The sequence below is a fragment of the Hyperolius riggenbachi genome, chromosome 6 (assembly GCF_040937935.1).
Source record: "Hyperolius riggenbachi isolate aHypRig1 chromosome 6, aHypRig1.pri, whole genome shotgun sequence".
Taxonomy (NCBI): domain Eukaryota; kingdom Metazoa; phylum Chordata; class Amphibia; order Anura; family Hyperoliidae; genus Hyperolius; species Hyperolius riggenbachi.
In genome coordinates this window covers 74,799,519-74,816,961 of record NC_090651.1, presented here as the reverse complement: position 1 = coordinate 74,816,961, position 17,443 = coordinate 74,799,519, and the positions used below count along the sequence as shown (strand labels likewise).

Below are 17,443 nucleotides of genomic sequence, written 5' to 3'. Positions count from 1 at the left end.
TTGCTATTGTAAAAACCAGTACAGGGCTTTGGACACCATCTTCCCGTAGCCCTGCTCTGCCTGCCGTAAGACGATGCAGGCTGGAGCGGGGCTGCGGGCTATGAACTGGCGCGGCGTCTATTAGACGCCGCAGCCAGTTAATGCAATCGGACGGTGGGGGGAGGCTGGGACGTCCCGCGGCTAAAAGCGGGGCGTTTCCCGGGACATAGTGCAGCCTGGGACAGGGGACCCCGAATCCGGGACGCGTCCCAGCTAAAGTGGGAGTCTGGTCACTGTAGATAAAGAGTAATGAAAAAAAAGTCCCCCTGGGGGTACTTACCTCAGGAGGGGGAACCCTCTGGATTCTAACAAGACTTCTCCCGTCTTCTCCTTTGTCCCAAATTGGCAGCGCTAGAAGCCCCCGAACGGCAGGCATTTAAATATTTACCTTCCCGTCACCAGCGCATGCGCAGTAGCCGCTCTCTGTTCGGGATCAGATGAAAATAGCCAACCCCAGTCGGGTCCATAGTCGATTCCAGTCGGGTCTGCTCTACTGCGCAGGTGCAAGTCACCTGCGCAGTAGAGCAGACCCGACTGGGATCGGCTATTTCTGCCTGACACCATCGGGGAGCCACTACTACGCCTGCGCTGGATTCGGGGAAGGTAAATATTGCAGGCGCTACTGCGTCTGCGCCAAAGCACAACTTCTCTGGTTTTGGGGGGGGGGGGCGGGCGGGAAGTGTTAGCACTGCCACCTTGGGATAGAGGAAGATGGGGAAAACCTCCTAAGATCCAGAGGCTTCCCCCTACTGAGGTAAGTACCCACAGGGGACTTTTTCGTTAAATAGTCTCTTTAAATTAACCAGGAAGAACTTTCTTTGAGCGATTATTTTGCTTGCAAATGTGATGAAGGGTTATTTTTTTATCAATTAGGTGATAAATCAATTATGAAAAGTTTTGTGAATAGTGCCCATTGTCACCGGTGTGTATTATACACTTTTCATTTGTTTCGCTTATTTTATTTTGTTCTCCTCATCAATATAAAAAAAAAAAGCTTCCACACTGTGCTTTTCTTTCTAATCATCAGCGCCGCGGTAGTGACGTAGTCGCGTAGCAATTCTCGCGCGAGCCGAAAGGCCACATACTTTCCCGAGAGGCTTTGCGCTTCCTCTTTCTAGCCAGCGTTGAGATGGGTACGTCATGGCGACTTTTCTGTGTGCTGAGGCCGATCTTTAATCTCTCCCCATCCTCCTCAAACCCGGCTTCCATTTGCCCATTCTCACCTGTGGGAAGACATTTGGAGCCTGGGAGACCCTTTGCGGACTATATCGCCAAACAATAGGCTTGTAGAGGGTGCCGCTTCATGGAGGCAGCCATAGTGTCTGTGCAGAGAGGGAGCCGGGCCTGCAGCCCGGGGACACTCCTCACTCTCCTCGGGATCTATTAAGCTTTACGGTACTTGTCCTGCTGGTCTATCCTGGACTGCCTATCTCTTTTGGAATATCATCTGTTCTGAGCCAACTTCTGTCCATACACCCTTTCTTTATTGTACTTGTTTTTAAACATCCATAAATACCATGGATGGACATTTATCTAAACAATGTTTGGGGTATGGGGTGGTGAGGGCTGCAGCTCTGTGGCTGGCTTTCTTCATCCTAGCAGTGCAGGGTAGTCTGTAGTTTATTTCTCTGCTCTACTGAGTAGCCCTTATTTGTCTTCAAGCATTTTGCTCTGCAGACTTTAAAGATGTGATCTGAAATTTTACTCACCACATTATTTTTAATCTTAAATATTAGCAGAGGCTGAACTAGAACTTGGCGCAGGATTTGTGTATTCAGGTGCAAATGATTAATGGAAAGGTCAAAAAATTAATAAAGTGGCAAATAATTCACTCCAGAATTTGACTATTTTTGTGTGAAGTTTTCAGCTTGTGTTGATCTAAGAAAAATCAACTTATCTCTGCTACTGTCCAGTACTATTCACCTCACCTAGTCCTGTGAATTTGGCCCTTACTTATGTGCTATATGTATGCCTGTCAGAAGCTCATGGTACCAATATTTGTACCCAACCAGCTGCCCATGGATGGTGCTTGCTGGTTGTATGAACAGCCAGTTTAAATGATTTTATCACGGACATAATTTGCATAACATTAAATGGTTCCTCAGAGTGCGAATGATGACTATTCTCATGCTGCGAATCACTGAATTTGCTGTGTAGAAATCTTGGAGAACTGAGCACTCACCGCTGTCCTCACCAACTAGTAAGTTAGGTCTGTGCTGGTTTGTTCACTGCTGTTCTGTCCATCCCAAACAGGTATCTCAAGGGACAACTGGCACAAGCGCCGCAAGACTGGAGGCAAGAGGAAGCCTTACCATAAGAAGAGGAAGTATGAATTAGGGCGGCCTGCTGCTAACACCAAGGTATAGTGCACCTACTTTTACCACTCAGACAGGCCATGTCTATAGACCACAAGCACTGTAACCTGTACCTTATTGATGTACACAAAGTTCTAACATGCAAATTTCTCTTGAGCCATGGAGGAAACAACCACTCAAAGCATCTCTCTGCCAGGAAATTGATTGGCTTTGATGGGCTAAATTTTTCACTTTGAGTCAGTTTGAGCATACCTGTACTGGGCAGGGTAACTAAAAGTTAGATACATACCTAGGTAGCCCTAAACCTCTGGATGGTCCATCCATGGGCTTTCCATGTCGTCCTTGACCTCACCGCTGCTGACCAGGATCCTCTGACTGGTCATGGATGCGCGCCACTTTGTGAACAAGCACGGCTGTACTTTGCTTAAGTATGGCGGTGCCTGCACAGTATCATGACGCAGTTTGTGGACGAGCTTTGGCTTAATGCGCAGGCATTGCTGAACTCACGCTGGGGCAGCTCATACATAGAGAACCTATCCAACAAGCTATTGTTGGCTATGTTCAGAGGGTCTGTGTGTGGCAACAGAGGTATTAAGGATGACATGGGAAGCCTCTCCCAATCAGGTGTCTAACGCTCTGTTCCCTTAAATTTGTATATAGTATTCTGCACGTTAGAGAAGGTCAATGAGATTCTAATAATTCCAGTTTATGTGAAAAGCAGAGCTGTGGAGTCAGTACATAAATCGGACTCCTCTTAGAGACCTCCGACTCCAGGTACTCAAAGTTGCTCCGGCTTCACAGCACTGGTGAAAAGTTCATGCAAGTTGTAACAACCAAATAAAGTCGCTTCCTGCTTTTTTTGATTGGCCCAAGCTGGGAATGCAACCTTTAATTAGCCTCTTTTTTTGATTATCTCTACTGCAGATGGGTAGTCCATCTGCCAATCTGATCACAATATTGTGCTTGAATATCTAGGTTCCGTGCTGCTCATGGTGATGTGTATGATGAAGTACTGACCTTAGGCTGGCAGATCTGACCGTCTTGGTCATTCTTTTCTGCCCGCCAGTGATAGGCTTGTCATAGTTACACTGACATGTTGCCATGGTGATCAGAGCATGGCTTTTGTGTATCTTGCAGAGTTACACATTCTGAATATTTTTTTTCTTATATTTATAACTCTTAGATTGGACCTCGCCGTATCCACACTGTGAGGGTCCGCGGTGGAAATAAGAAATACAGAGCCTTGAGGTTGGATGCTGGCAACTTCTCCTGGGGATCTGAATGTAAGTATTGCACATTTCTAGCACACAGTGACACGTCAATCTTTATATTACACTTTTCTCCTGGCGGACTTAAAGGGACTCCGAGCAGTGGCCGAATTTAAAAGTATACGCTTGCCTGTGGCTTCTTCCAGCTCACTGTCGGCGGCGAGGTCCCCTGGCGTCCTCCTTGCTCCTCTCCTTCAGCCTCCGCCGGCCCCCGTTACCGGCGTCATGCGCAGACCTGTCACGCCGGCCAAAGGAGAGGAGCCAGGACGCCGCCAGAGGACCTTGCCGCCTACAGTGAGCTGGAAGAAGCCCCAGGTAAGTGTATTCTTTTAAATTTAGCCATTGCTCGCAGTCCCTTTTTAAAGTACTTGAGCTGCAGCCACAAGGGCACGTACAGTAGGCAGTGGCAGAGTTAGCCCAAGGACTCCTTATTGCTTACTTACACACTGGGGTTGTTCCTGACAGGTTCAGCATTACCTGAACTTCACTTATAATCAAGAGGGATCATGTTGGTGGAACCCGATAACACTGCAAGGTGGCCTCTTGAGTGAGCCCTTAGTGGCTGCAGCTCTTGAGCACTTTGAATCCAACAGGAGAAAAGAGCTATACTAATATTAGGATTGTTATGGGGTGCTGCCGAGTCATATGCTATTCTGGCACTGCTTCTGGAATCTGAGCAATGGTATGTTATGATTTATAACCGCCACATCCAGGTCAAGGGAATAGAGGCCTAGTTAAAATATGCTTCTAAGGGTGCGTACACACATCCAATTTTCTGAGCGCTTACGTACACAATTTCATAGTATTCAAACGCGATTTGGCCCTCATTACACATGGAAGTGGTTAAATTTAATCAAAAATTGATATGTATGCACTTTTAAGCTTCTTTCACCTGGAAGGCTGAAGGTGGGTACTGGCAGATGTGATGCTGAACAGTGACAATTGGGTTTCAGCTGTTAATTGAAATGAGGATTCTGGCCGTATTCTCTACACTTCTCCAGTTTAGCAATGGTTTTCTTTATAGTGCGATATGCTGACCTGGGAAAAGGAAGTTACCCAACCTGCAGCCATCACAAAACTGACAGCACTTCTGTGTAGTCTGCGATAATCCCAGGAAAAGAATGTTCTCTATATAGTCTATGGTGGTAACGCATCTGCCCCAGCCAGACCGGAGCGGACACTACACTGTCTGCTTCCCGCTGTCCCCATGTGATCTGGCTGCAGATGGGATCTGAGCCTAAAGGACGTCTAGGAGCGGGCACCTTTTAAAGACGAGTTAGAATTGAAAGCTTCAGTATGTCCGGTTTCTTATAAAAGGCAAAGTATAGAAGCAGCAGGTGTTGGAGCTGTGAATGAAGAAAGTTAATGAGGCTGCTGTCATGTGTCTAAGCATGTAGAGTAGTCGCAGCACAAATGATGAAAACTGTTGTCCTTATGTGAGGGTTTTGCGGTCATTCTGACCTGCGGCCTCGCTGTGCTAGGATCAGTCATAGTTACTCTGACTGTGCTGCGCTATTCTTGCTGTAATTTGTCTACCTGGCCACAGAGCTACCTGGAGATGGTGATACTTCATAAAGCCGTATTTCCTTTAGCGTATTGCTTTTCCTACTTGAGGTATGCACTGTGTAATCTGTTGAACTGCTGCTTGGTGCAGAGCTCCAGCACCCACTGCTTATTGGGGATTTAGCAGAGTTGTAATAGTAGCCAACTTACAAGGATGTATGCATCTACTTTATTTTGACCTTTGTGAAATCTTCCTCCTACAGGCTGCACCCGCAAAACCAGAATCATTGATGTTGTTTACAACGCATCCAACAATGAGCTGGTCAGAACCAAGACTCTTGTAAAGAATTGCATTGTTCTGGTTGACAGCACCCCCTACAGACAGTGGTATGAAGCTCACTATGCCACACCACTTGGGCGCAAGAAGGGAGCCAAATTGGTAAGTGAAAGAATACCAATGTGTGAGTGCGATACTCTTCCTCCCACCCCCAAAATGAAAACCCTCCAACAGCTGCTGGCTCTGCATGGTTTCCCATTATAGGAGTTGGGTGATCTCTCATTGTCCTCTTTGGGAAGCGAAGGTGATGGTCTTCCAGTGATGATAACTTTGTCCAGTTCTGCTACTGAATGGAAGTGACGATCATGTTCATATCTGAGGAAGATCTTTGTACTTTTTATTACTCTTGCTGTACCAGGCATGTGCAATCTTTTGTAAGATAATTCTAATAAAAATGATTGGTAATAAATTGACTTCTAGAAAGCTGAATCCCACTGGATTCTAGTTTGTTGGGGACTTTGTATTGCAGCGTTCCCACTACGACTGGAGTGGTAAGCTCCATCTTAGCCGCACTCTGCTTATTTTACATAGTTTAGAAGTCGGTTTTGCTGTTAATAGTAAGCCCCATCTACACGATACGATTCTTTGTACGATTCAATTACGATTCTATTTACGATTCGATTAAATCCGACATGTCCGATCAGGATTCGATACGATGCAGTTCGATTTGCCATTGTTTTGCAATTGCAAAGCGAACTGAATCGAATCCCGATCGGACATGTCGGATTTAATTGAATCGTAAATAGAATCGTATCGTGTAGATTGGGCTTTAGGGTTAAGATCCCATGCATGCTATACAGTATTCAGGACCTCTTTGTTCCTGTGCATTACCTGCACTGTGTTCAATGAGTGCTACTGTTTCCACTGCATGTGTTGCAATGCGTGCTGCAGACCAGTGTGCCACATTTTTGACACCCTGCATTTGAGTTTCAGGAATATTCTGTTGAAGCATTCGTGGAAAAAAGATTAAAGCCTTTTTTTTTTTCGTTATCTGCTGTGGTCAATGATAGGCTTTCAGCAATCACAAGGTCATGAGCCAATGAATTTGGGTCTTGACCAGGGCACGGAGCTCAGCTGTCCTTTGAGACTGGCTATTGAACGCTACACCTTGGCCAGGAAGAGTCTTGCAATGGTGTAGATTAAAATCTTCTGCTTCCAGGAACCAGTTGGTTAAGGCACATATACTTACAACCCTCCCTTCTGATGAATCCTGTCTTCTCTCCACACACAGCATGAGTCCTCTAAAGGGAGGGGTTAGTGAATATGTGGAAGTAGGCCTGAACGATTTGAGGAAAAAATTGAACTGAGCAATTTCTGTCTGAAATTGCGATTTCGATTCACGATTTTCTTCAAATCAAGCTTTGTTTCCCCTCTTTGCCTGTTTGTTCCCCCTCTGTCCACCTGTCTCTATTTGTACCCCCTTTGCCTCTTTATGCCTCTTCTGGGTTTCTCTTGCCTCCTTTGTGTCTCCTCTGTCCCCCAAGCTGCATCAGTTCAGGACATAGCTTCCAGCACCAGTCCAGCGATGCACGTCTATCCACTTCGCCTCCTGCAGGCTTTAATGCACGGAATACTTCCTGTATGTCATGTGACCTATAGGAACCCAGAGTTTTGCCAAGCACAAGAGCTGGCAGACAGTGATAGAGGACGGACAATGTTTCGACTCGTGCAGAACGTATATCCAACATTGCGGGCCACACACGCCGAGACTTTGGTGAAGTTTGAAGCCACTTCTGAAAACTTCCCCATGTGGAAATTACGTGATCGCGATAATTGCCGCTTTGACGATTCCGCAATTGTGATCTTGATCGCGATTTCAATTTAAATTCGATTTCTTTCAGGCCTATGTGGAAGCTAGGAATCAGCTGATTTATACTTCATGATTTATGCATGGCTGCATAAGATGGAATAAAGATTTGAGGGTACTTTTCCGTTAGCCAGGCGCATCCACTAGGTGGCGATAAAACACCAGAATTACGTCTTTCACTACTCTCTATGGCGGAGATGATAGGTCAGCACACCAGCTTCTCAATGAGCATAGTTTATTTCCAGATCACATGTCAACACAAAGTTAACAATTGTTTCGGGGCCACTCAGGGTCCCCTTCCTCAGAACAGTGCAGTCTGCACTGTTCTGAGGAAGGGGACCCTGAGTGGCCCCGAAACAATTGTTAACTTTGTGTTGACATGTGATCTGGAAATAAACTATGCTCATTGAGAAGCTGGTGTGCTGACCTATCTCTACTACTTTGAATACGTTGGGGTGTTGCTTAGCGCCCAAGGTCATGCACCCGGAGGACTACAAGGACAAGTGTGCCGCTCTGTACCTTTCTACTAAATTACTATCTATGGCGGTCTGGAGGGGGAAATAGTAATTAACTCCACCTAGTGGATGCGCCCGGCTAACGAAAAGTACCGATTTAAGGGGTTGGAAATGGCATCTGTGTGGTTTTATTAAACGTTTGTGTAATAACAGTGGATTAATGTGCATGATTCCTCTATGGGGAGTCTCTTCAATCTGCTCATCTTGTTACACTGTCTAGGATATGTTCCTGCTTCTATTACATCTATTCTCCAGAATGAGATTTAATATTTTGTGATATGCCTGGCTGCTTGGGATGAATGTTTCTTTGAAGGTGTTTCTAGGTCTGTGAAAGCCCAATATGGATAAGCATAACCTCTATACGGGCGGCACTGATTGATTTCACTGTTGCACATGCATGCTGTGATCACATGATCGTGGTAGAAAGACCGTTTATGGGAAGAGATTTTCTTCAAAAGATTTTTTTTTTGCCCATGAAATTGACTGACCGCAACACTGAGGCTGTATATGGGCAGTGTTATGTTAAGAGGCACAAATTGGTCTGATATGGGGAGGCTATTCTCTGGTCACTGCTGGGCAAACAGATGCCCAATGCTTGTGCTTGTGAGAGGGTTGGAGCTTTTGTGCTTTGAAAGGAGCTCATAAGGCCTCAAAAAGGTTCTGCAGTATTCACACTGACCTGTTTCACAAACTTTCAAGGCTTTAATGGATACACTGGTCTTGGTGAGACCAAGTGGGGGTGGCAATTACAGCTTAATTGGAGGTTCCATTCAGACCACATCCCACCCCAGGAGTGAGGGAAATGGATGGCAATAAAAGTCAAGTAAACATTTTGCTCTGTTCTACACTGTCTAGTACTGAACAGGGATGCTCAAATTCGGCTTCGGGAGATGTCCGGATTTTTGCTATCCGGATATCTCCCAGTAATGCTGGGGGGGGGGGGGGGGGGGGGGGTGTCAAGCTTACCTCTCTGACGTCTTCTTCGGTCGTCCCTCAGCGCCTCCCACGATGCGCTCCATGCGCGTCACGTGATTACAAACACTTCCTCCTTCAACCCGGAAGGAGGAAGTGTTTGTAATCAGGTGACCGCCGCTTGGAGCGCATCGTGGGAGGCGCTGAGGGACGACCGAAGAAGACGTCAGAGAGGTAAGCTTGACCCCCCCGCACAGCATTACTGGGAGATATCCGGATATCTCCCGAAGCCGAATTTGAGCATCCCTAGTACTGAAGTAACTAATAGCAAGGATTGGGCTTTATAGCAGAATTAGTCTGGTATAGCACATAAAGCAATCTCCTATCACTTTATTGCCCATATAGTCCCACCTGACGTTGTTCCAAAATAATGTAACCTGTTGAAGCCCCAAATTCTCTACCCCTCCAGTGTCCCAGACCTGGCAGCAGCCAATATACATGGTTTCATAATCTCCTGTTCATACTGAGCTATTGAATACATTGCTTTATGTGACCATTAAGCGAGAAGTATATGGGGGCTGCCATATTGATTTATTTCAATACAGTGCCAGTTGCCTGGCAGTCCTGCTAGTCTTTGACAGCAGGAGTGTCTGAATTGCACGCCTGAAACAAGCATGCAGCTAGTCTGTCAAACCTCTCATCTGCACAGGGCTGTGGAGTCGGAGTAATTTTTGAGTACCTGGAATTGGAGTCTTTGTTTTCATAAACTAATGGGTTGGAGTTGGACCCCTCCACAGCCCTGCATCTGCATGATTCATATTCCATGACTAACAGCATTATAGGCAGAGGATCAGCAGGACAGCCAGGCTTCTAGTGTTGGATAAAATGTAATATCCGCCTCCATATCCCACTCACTTCAGGTTATCTTTAAAGGGTACCTGGAGTGAGAGGGATATGAAGGCTGCCATATTTATTTGCTCTTAAAGGACTTCCGAGGCCAAAATTAAGAAAACACATTGTACCTTTTTATTAGCAGAATCCACGGAGGACGTCCTCCGCTCCGTTCTGCCATCGATGCAGGTCTTTCCGACCCCACCTCTAAGATGGCCGCCGCTATGCTCCGTGGCTGCGCAGTACGCTTTGCACTTGGAGAGCATGCCGGGACCTAATACGCGGCGGGAGGCGGGCAATAGGCTGCGCAGTCGCGCTAGCGGCAAAGCGTACTGCGGAGCATGGCGGCGGCCATCTTAGAGGTGGAATCGATGCGACCCGTTCGGTGGGGGCGGGCCAAGCCATAGGGGAACGGAAAGATCTGCATTGATGGCGTAACGGAGCACGGGCAGGACGTCCTCCGTGGATTCTGCTAATAAAAAGGTACAGTGTGATTTTCTTATTTTTGGCCTCGGAAGTCCTTTAAACAATACTAGTTGTCTGCTGATGGTTCATGCATGAGTAGTGTCTGAATTTGCTGCATGTTTCAGATGTGATTCAAATATCTGATCTGCATGCTAGTTCTGGGTCTATGGCTAAGTATTAGGGCTGGTCGCCGGCGATCAGCAAAGCGCTGCTGCTAATGTATCCCTATGGATACAGTCACAATGTGGCATTTGCAATTTTGATCAATGGCAAATGTGCTGCATGCAGGGTTTTTTGGAGCGATTGCGCTGTGATTTTCGTTCTATTGAATGGGAATCGCAAACGTGAATCACAAGATTTTAGCTGCAAATAGTGGATGCAGAGCTGAACATGATCGCCGGCTAGCAGCGCTCCAAGTGCCGCATGTGAACTAGCCCTTAGAGGAAGAGGGTCGGCAGCACTGCCAGGCAATGTGCATTGTTTTGAAAGGAAATATGGCAGCCTCTATAGCCATCTCACTTCAGGTGTCCTTTTTAAAGAGAACCTGAGGTGGATTCTAAGAACGCTAATTGCACACAGAGGCTGGGTCTGCATATACTGCCCAGCCTCTGTTGCTATACTGATCTCCCCCCCCCCCCCCCCCACAGGCCTCCCTGCGCTCTGCTTGACCCCCATAAATCATACACCGAGCTGTCGACGCAGCCGGCTGTTTATTTCTGCATCTGTCAGTCTCGCCGGTCCCCGCCTGCGTCCCTTAGCTTCCAAGCGGGGGGGGGGGCAGGTGGGGAGCGGCGCTATGGAGGAGGCGGGAACTAGAGAGACCTACAGATGCAGAGACAAGTAGCCGGCTTCAACGTGCTGCATGTCGGCAGCTCGGCGTATGATTTATGGGGGTCCTGTGGGGGGATCGGTATAGCAACAGAGGCTGGGCAGTATATGCAGACCCAGCCACTGTGTGCAATTAGTGTTCTTAGAACCCACCTCGGGTTCTCTTTAAAATCCGCTTTGACAGAATCTTTCTCCTTTGCTTAGCAAACAGGATCTTATCTAGTCATCTCTCCAAAGTAACCTCTCCCCACAGTGAGGAGAGCTGAACATCAGTCATAGAAGCCTCGAGGGCAAAGCAAATGTAACCATTTTAGGTCATTTAAAATAAAATAAAAATTTTTAGATCTGCGTTCTCCAAGTACAAGGACTGCAAGCATCAGGGTTTGTTCCCTTGGATGAAAATTCTAAGCCAAGTTCTGTGCACACGTTACTAGCCTAGAGGCTATTAAGGCATGTGTTGTAATGCAGGATGAGTAGCAGAACCGTGCACTTGGTAGTCGGTCATGGGTCACTAAATCTCCATGTGACATTCAATGTTCTCCCCAGGATTTTTTTCCAGCCGGGTGGCATGAAAAAGTAGCCGGGTGGGGTGCGAGGGGGAATGCGGGGCAGGTTCAACTCTAACTACAGCATAAGAGGATGAGGAGGCGAGCTGATGACAGCCGGTTGCTCACCAAACTTAGTTAGGTGATGCAACCGTCTAAAAGAGCCTGGAGAGAACACTGAATATGGGTGTTATAGTTCATTTCGTACGGGGATGATTATTGCATTTAATATGGGGGGGGGGGGGAGTAATTTCACGTTTCATGCAGGGGTGGGTGTTGCATTTCATAAAGGGGTGATTTTTGTTTTTCATATGGTTGTTGTTTGGTGCTGGGGTCAAGTGGTATTGCAGATAGTAAACGGGTCAGTATCATAGTAAATTATCTGCAATACCCCTCTACCCCAGCAGCAAATAACATTCATATGAAATTACATGCATGTGAACTCTGCAAGAATCACCCCCACACACTGTCCTTTCAAGCCACTTGCACATACCTTCAACGCTAGATCTATGTTCCATTTTTCCTATTTTTGCAGCAGCAACTTTTCACAGACTTTGCCCAACTAGTACAGCCAGGGCTGGGTTTGTAATTTTTACTGCCCTAGGCAAACTTTTCACAACTGATCTCTGGCAGATTAAATCACTTATATTAAATCTGCCAGTTGCTAAAATCAAGTAATGTATGGGCACTTATATGGGCACTTACATCTTCTGAGCAATCAAGCAAGCAGGCAGATGAGACAGACAGCATTCAGCAGCAGCCTCCATCCCCAGCAAGTCAGCTAATCTACATTGCTTATTGTTTATTTGTTTTTCCAGACCCTTGAAAGCTCCGTGTACTCTCTGCAGACTCTGCACTATATCAGATAAGTGCAGCAGAGGTCTGGCTCACAGAGTTCTGAAATTCACCAGCACGGCATGCTTCAGAGGAGCTCTTATTGTAGATAGAGAAGCAGCCGGGAAACAGAGGGCGGGGCGTCAGAACTCCTTGCCGTGCACTGGATCTGGAGCTGAAGATTCATGCAGCCAGGGCACAGGAGAGACGCTGTGTGGATACGATCGCTCGGGGGAGGGGGAATAGTGTCTGCAGCTTCATGCTCTCCCCAGCCTCAAGTAACACAGGGACAGGACTAGTTTCCCTGCGCTCCGTTTGTATTTACCTGGCGGCTGCCTCTGCTAGCTGAGCTGCTTGCAAGCTAACAGACACAAGCAGCCAGCAAAGCGAGGCATAGAAGAGGCTTTCCGGTATAGCGGTGACAGTTACCCAGCCCTGCCCCTCACAACCTGCCCAGCCAATCACTGTTCAAGCATGGAGATCACACAGGCACGCTCCTGCAGTGTATAGCGAGAGCTGTACACAGATTTATAGCAGGCAATAGAACGCTCTGCCTGCGTGACATCAGCCTTAGCAAGGTAGGTGGGCGGGATCTCAAAGCAGCCGGGCGGCCCGCCCACTTAAAGAGTCCTGGGGAGAACATTGACATTGGTAAAGGATGGCAGGGGGTGTTTGAGGGGATGCTGGTGCTTAAAGTGGACCTGAACTTGGAACATCCTCTATGCTTTAAAAGATAAGCAACAGCATAATAACCTTTACACAAACATTTATTTGTTACAGCTGATATAAATCTGCAGTGTCTACTTCCTGATTGATGGAAGGAGACCTTGTTAACATGCTGTGCTTTTAAATGAGCTTATCTGCTATCTCTGCTGTGGCAGTCATGTGACACGGGAGAGATAAAATTACAACTTGTGATTAAACACAAATGAGGGAATTAATCGGGCTAAACTCTCTAAATACATACAAGGTGCATTTTGCTTTGTTTTTCTTCTGTCCTGTGCAAGAATTCAGGTCCACTTTAACCATCTCGGGACCGCGGAAGTTAGAATCTACGCCGCATCTGTGGCTCTCTAGTTCTGACGCTGCGTAGATTCTATGCCTTGGCTTTCCGCCATTCCACCAAACAGTACCAGTTGCCTGGCTGTCCTGCTGATCTATTTAGCTGCAGTAGTGTCTGAATCACACTAGAAACAAGCATAACTAATCTTGTCAGATCTGACAATGTCGGACATGTGATTTGCTCCATGGTTGTTCAGGGTTTATGGCTATAAGCATTAAAGGCAGAGTCAGCAGGGCTGGCAGGAAACTGGTAAAGCGTACAAAGAAATTAATATGGCAGCCCCCATATCACTCTCTCTTCAGTTGTCCTTTAATTCAGTTTCCATAATTTGCTTTAGTTGTTATGCTATGGCAAGGTCTCATGGAACTGAGTGCAAAGGCTGAATGTGATTCTTGATAAAGGATGAATGGTCCAGTTGTGCTGGTTACTAGGGATGGTCAGTGAGATTCAAACAAGTCCCAGCTGATGCAAGATTATGCAAATTTCAATGTAATTCAGTATTCTCAGCAGATGATTGGTATTCATGGCAGATTGGGATGGTGGTTGAGGGGCAGTGTTCCTGGCAGGTGATAGGTATGGTGGTAGAGGGGCAGTGTTCCTGGCAGCTGATTGGTATGGTGGTAGAGGGGCAGCGTTCCTGGCAGCTGATTGGTATGGTGGTAGAGGGGCAGTGTTCCTGGCAGGTGATTGGTATGGTGGTAGAGGGGCAGTGTTCCTGGCAGGTAATTGGAAATGTGGTAGGACGGACAGTGTTCCGGGCAGGGGATTGGTATAGTGGTAGAGGGGCTTTGTTCCTGGCAGTTTAATGGGATGGAAGGCAGTAAATGTCCAGTTGGGGGGGCTTCTCAGGAAAAGCAACAGATATCGGTCTAATATTTTCATGTCAGTAATCGATCTTGCTCGATAACGCTGCTGTTCTTTCCGCTCTCCTTCCAGACTCCTGAAGAAGAAGAAATCCTCAACAAGAAAAGATCTAAGAAATGCCAGAAAAAATATGATGACCGCAAAAAGACTGCAAAAATCAGCCCTCTGCTGGAGGAACAGTTCCAACAGGGCAAGCTGCTTGGTGAGTATCTGCAGCTGCTTCCATTCCTCAACGAGTAGATGAACTTTCTGAACTGAGGAACACCTATTTCTATCTGCTATAAGGCCTGGTGCACACCAAAAACCGCTAGCAGATCCGCAAAATACTAGCAGATTTTGACACGCTTTTTCTTTTTCTGTAGCGTTTCAGCTAGCGTTTTGTGGTTTTGTGTAGCGGTTTTGGTATAGTAGATTTCATGTATTGTTACAGTAAAGCTGTTACTGAACAGCTACTGTAACAAAAAACGCCTGGCAAACCGCTCTGAAGTGCCGTTTTTCAGAGCGGTTTGCGGTTTTCCTATACTTAACATTGAGGCAGAAACGCATCCGCAATCCCAAATCTGCAGCAGCCCGGGAGTATGCGTTTCTGCAAAACGCCTCCCGCTCTGGTGTGCACCAGCCCAATGCAATACATTACCCTAGCGGATCCGCACCCGCAAGCGGATCGCAAACCGCAGCGGAAACGCTCCGGTGTGCACTAGGCCTAATACAGAACTCCAGACCTTTCACCATAGTTCACTTCCATATTCTTCAGTATTCCTACGACTGTTGGTCGGATTTATTCTTGGGCTGGGCGCACGTGGTTTTTTAAAAAAAACAAACAAACCTGGATTTAATATAAATTGTTTGTATACTGTCCAAAATCTGTGATCTTTGTATTCAGCAAAGTAAGCATGTTGAGAGGTTACTTTTAAGCAAATTCAAGAAAACTTACTATATGTGCTTGCATGCCATCTTAATGGTACAAACACTATTTCAGTAATTCTTCCTAAGCCCTCACTGGTCTTGTGTAATAAGGTCCGGTCAAGGTTTGTATACTTTTGCCACCTAATGGCATACAAAATTTAACGACCACCTCACGCCAATTGGCATGAGCGTGGCGGCAGCCCCAGGACCGCCTAATGCAAATTGGCGTCAAGTCCTGGGACGGGGATTTGCAGGAGATTGATGGCAGAGATGCACACACATTGTTGCGCCGAAGTCTCCCAGTGGCGATCGCTGCTAGGAGACTGTTAGACAGCGCCATCTATTTATACTGTACATCGCTGCGGTCTATGGCAGCGCTGTACTGGGGACAGCCATGGGACATGGCGGTCCCCCTGGCAGGCTCAGGAGTGATCGGCTGTCATAGGCTGGTGATTGGCTAGCAGGAGGAGCGAGGGAAGGCTGGCCACACAATAAAAAGCTAATTTTTATTAAAAGGAAATATTTACAAACAAAAAAAATTCTGGAAGCGATCAGAGCCCACCAACAGAAAAGGGGGGGGGGGGGGGGAATCACTTGTGCTGAGTTGTACGGCTTTGCAGCGAGGCCTAAAGGGCCTTTTCCCACTGCACAGCTAAATCACAAGTGATTTTTAAATCACTAGGGTTGCTACTTTATCATAGAAATCATGAGAAGTATTTTCCACTATAGTGATTTGATTTGTAAATTGCAATCGCTTTCTGGAGTGATTTTAAGAGGAATAATGAAAAATTGCAATTGCATATAATTAATGAAAAACCGCAATCGCTGGCCTTTGTGATTGTGATTGACAGTGGAAAAGGGCCCTAAAGCTGCCGTGGCCTAACTTGCAAAAAAATAGCCTGGTCACTGGGGGGGGGGGGGGGGGGTGTAAGCCCGGGGTCCTCAAGTGGTTAGAGGACTGAAGCTGTGAAGTGTGTGTGCCCTTAACCTCTTGCGGACCGCGTCACGCCGATGGGCGTGGCCACGGCGGCAGCCCCAGGACCACCTAACGCCGCTTGGCGTAAAGTCCTGGGGCTCTGTTTTGCCGGAGATCGCGTGCAGGTTCTCCGAGTGGCCATTGCCGTGTTTTTTACCTGTGCAGCGCTGTACTGGGGACAGCCGACAAGAGGACGATCGGCTCTCATAGGCAGAAGCCTAAGACAGCCGATCGCTGTGATTGGCCGGCTGGTGGGAGGGAGGGGATTTGGTTAAAAAAAATTAAAAATAAACACGGGGGGCGATCAGACCCCACCAACAGAGCTCTGTTGGGGGGATCACTTGTGTGCAGAGTTGGACTTAAAGCTGCAGTGGCCAATTAAACAGAAAATAGCCTGGTCACTAGGGGGGTTTAACACCATGGTCCTCAAGAGGTTAATCAAAACATCTGTTAAAATTCTTAAAGGATCGACTTGTCAGGCCCAACCACGCTTCCCGTGATCATATGGCCACCTCTGTACTCTAATACCTAGGTTCTCAACGTGTGGTACGCGTACCCCAGGGGGTACTTTTGATGGTTCCAGGGGGTACTCAGGCTTGATATACTTAACCACTAATAACAAATTTAGTTTTAGAAAATAATAAATCTTATTTAAATAACACCAAAATTAGTATTTTAGGTAATTAAAAGCAATAGTAAATGCTTGGAAATGGTTTAGAACCAATTATCATATACTAGGATTAAATATATATTTGTCAAGGGGTACTTGTGATAATGTTTACTATGCTAGGGGGTACTTGGTGAGTACAGGGTCTTAAAAGGGGTACATAACAATACAATTTTGAGAAACACTGCTCTAATACAGCTACATCTCCAATCTATTGTGTTCTCAACTATCTCCAGCCCAGTAGGACATTAGTACCTCCTAGTCCTATAATTAATTTATCCACTAGAATAACTTGTTCTGAGTTGCCACCACTCAAACATCTGGAACATCTTTCTTTACCATCCAGGTTTGATTTTATTGTCTGGCAGTACTGATGTTTGCTAATGTGTTGCGAGGTCTGCATATGGTGTCTCTAATAGTACATTTGTTTTGCAGCTTGCATTGCATCTAGGCCTGGACAGTGTGGCAGAGCTGATGGTTACGTCCTTGAAGGAAAAGAGTTGGAATTCTACCTGAGGAAAATCAAAGCCAAAAAAGGCAAATAAACTCCCCACCCCGTTCTCATGTAATAAACAGAACTTTGTTAAAACACTCTGCTCTGGTGTGTGTGTGTTTTTTTTTTTCAAGGATCTTGTGAAAGCCAGATAATCCTGCATTATTATTATTATTATTATTATTATTATTTATTGTATTGCATTAAGCAGGACT

The 17,443-nt window shown here is 46.5% G+C and overlaps 1 protein-coding gene and 4 non-coding genes across 5 annotated transcripts; all 5 read left to right on the top strand.

Moving 5' to 3' along the window:
- The first annotated feature begins 1,097 nt into the window (after nt 1-1,097).
- Nucleotides 1,098-17,326, top strand: RPS8 (ribosomal protein S8). The gene is made up of 6 exons (XM_068239527.1): nt 1,098-1,172; nt 2,293-2,399; nt 3,538-3,637; nt 5,389-5,564; nt 14,259-14,388; nt 17,171-17,326. The coding sequence occupies exons 1-6, from the start codon at nt 1,169-1,171 to the stop codon at nt 17,278-17,280; spliced, it is 627 nt and encodes a 208-aa protein (XP_068095628.1). The 5' UTR covers nt 1,098-1,168; the 3' UTR covers nt 17,281-17,326.
- Nucleotides 2,147-2,220, top strand: LOC137523157 (small nucleolar RNA SNORD55/SNORD39). Its single transcript, XR_011022519.1, has one exon. It is a non-coding gene; the product is annotated as a small nucleolar RNA SNORD55/SNORD39 (small nucleolar RNA).
- LOC137523175 (small nucleolar RNA SNORD46) lies at nt 3,349-3,452 on the top strand. Its single transcript, XR_011022537.1, has one exon. It is a non-coding gene; the product is annotated as a small nucleolar RNA SNORD46 (small nucleolar RNA).
- Nucleotides 5,030-5,130, top strand: LOC137523176 (small nucleolar RNA SNORD46). The gene has a single exon (XR_011022538.1). It is a non-coding gene; the product is annotated as a small nucleolar RNA SNORD46 (small nucleolar RNA).
- On the top strand, nt 5,715-5,786 carry LOC137523171 (small nucleolar RNA SNORD38). The gene has a single exon (XR_011022533.1). It is a non-coding gene; the product is annotated as a small nucleolar RNA SNORD38 (small nucleolar RNA).
- Nucleotides 17,327-17,443: the final 117 nt, after the last annotated feature.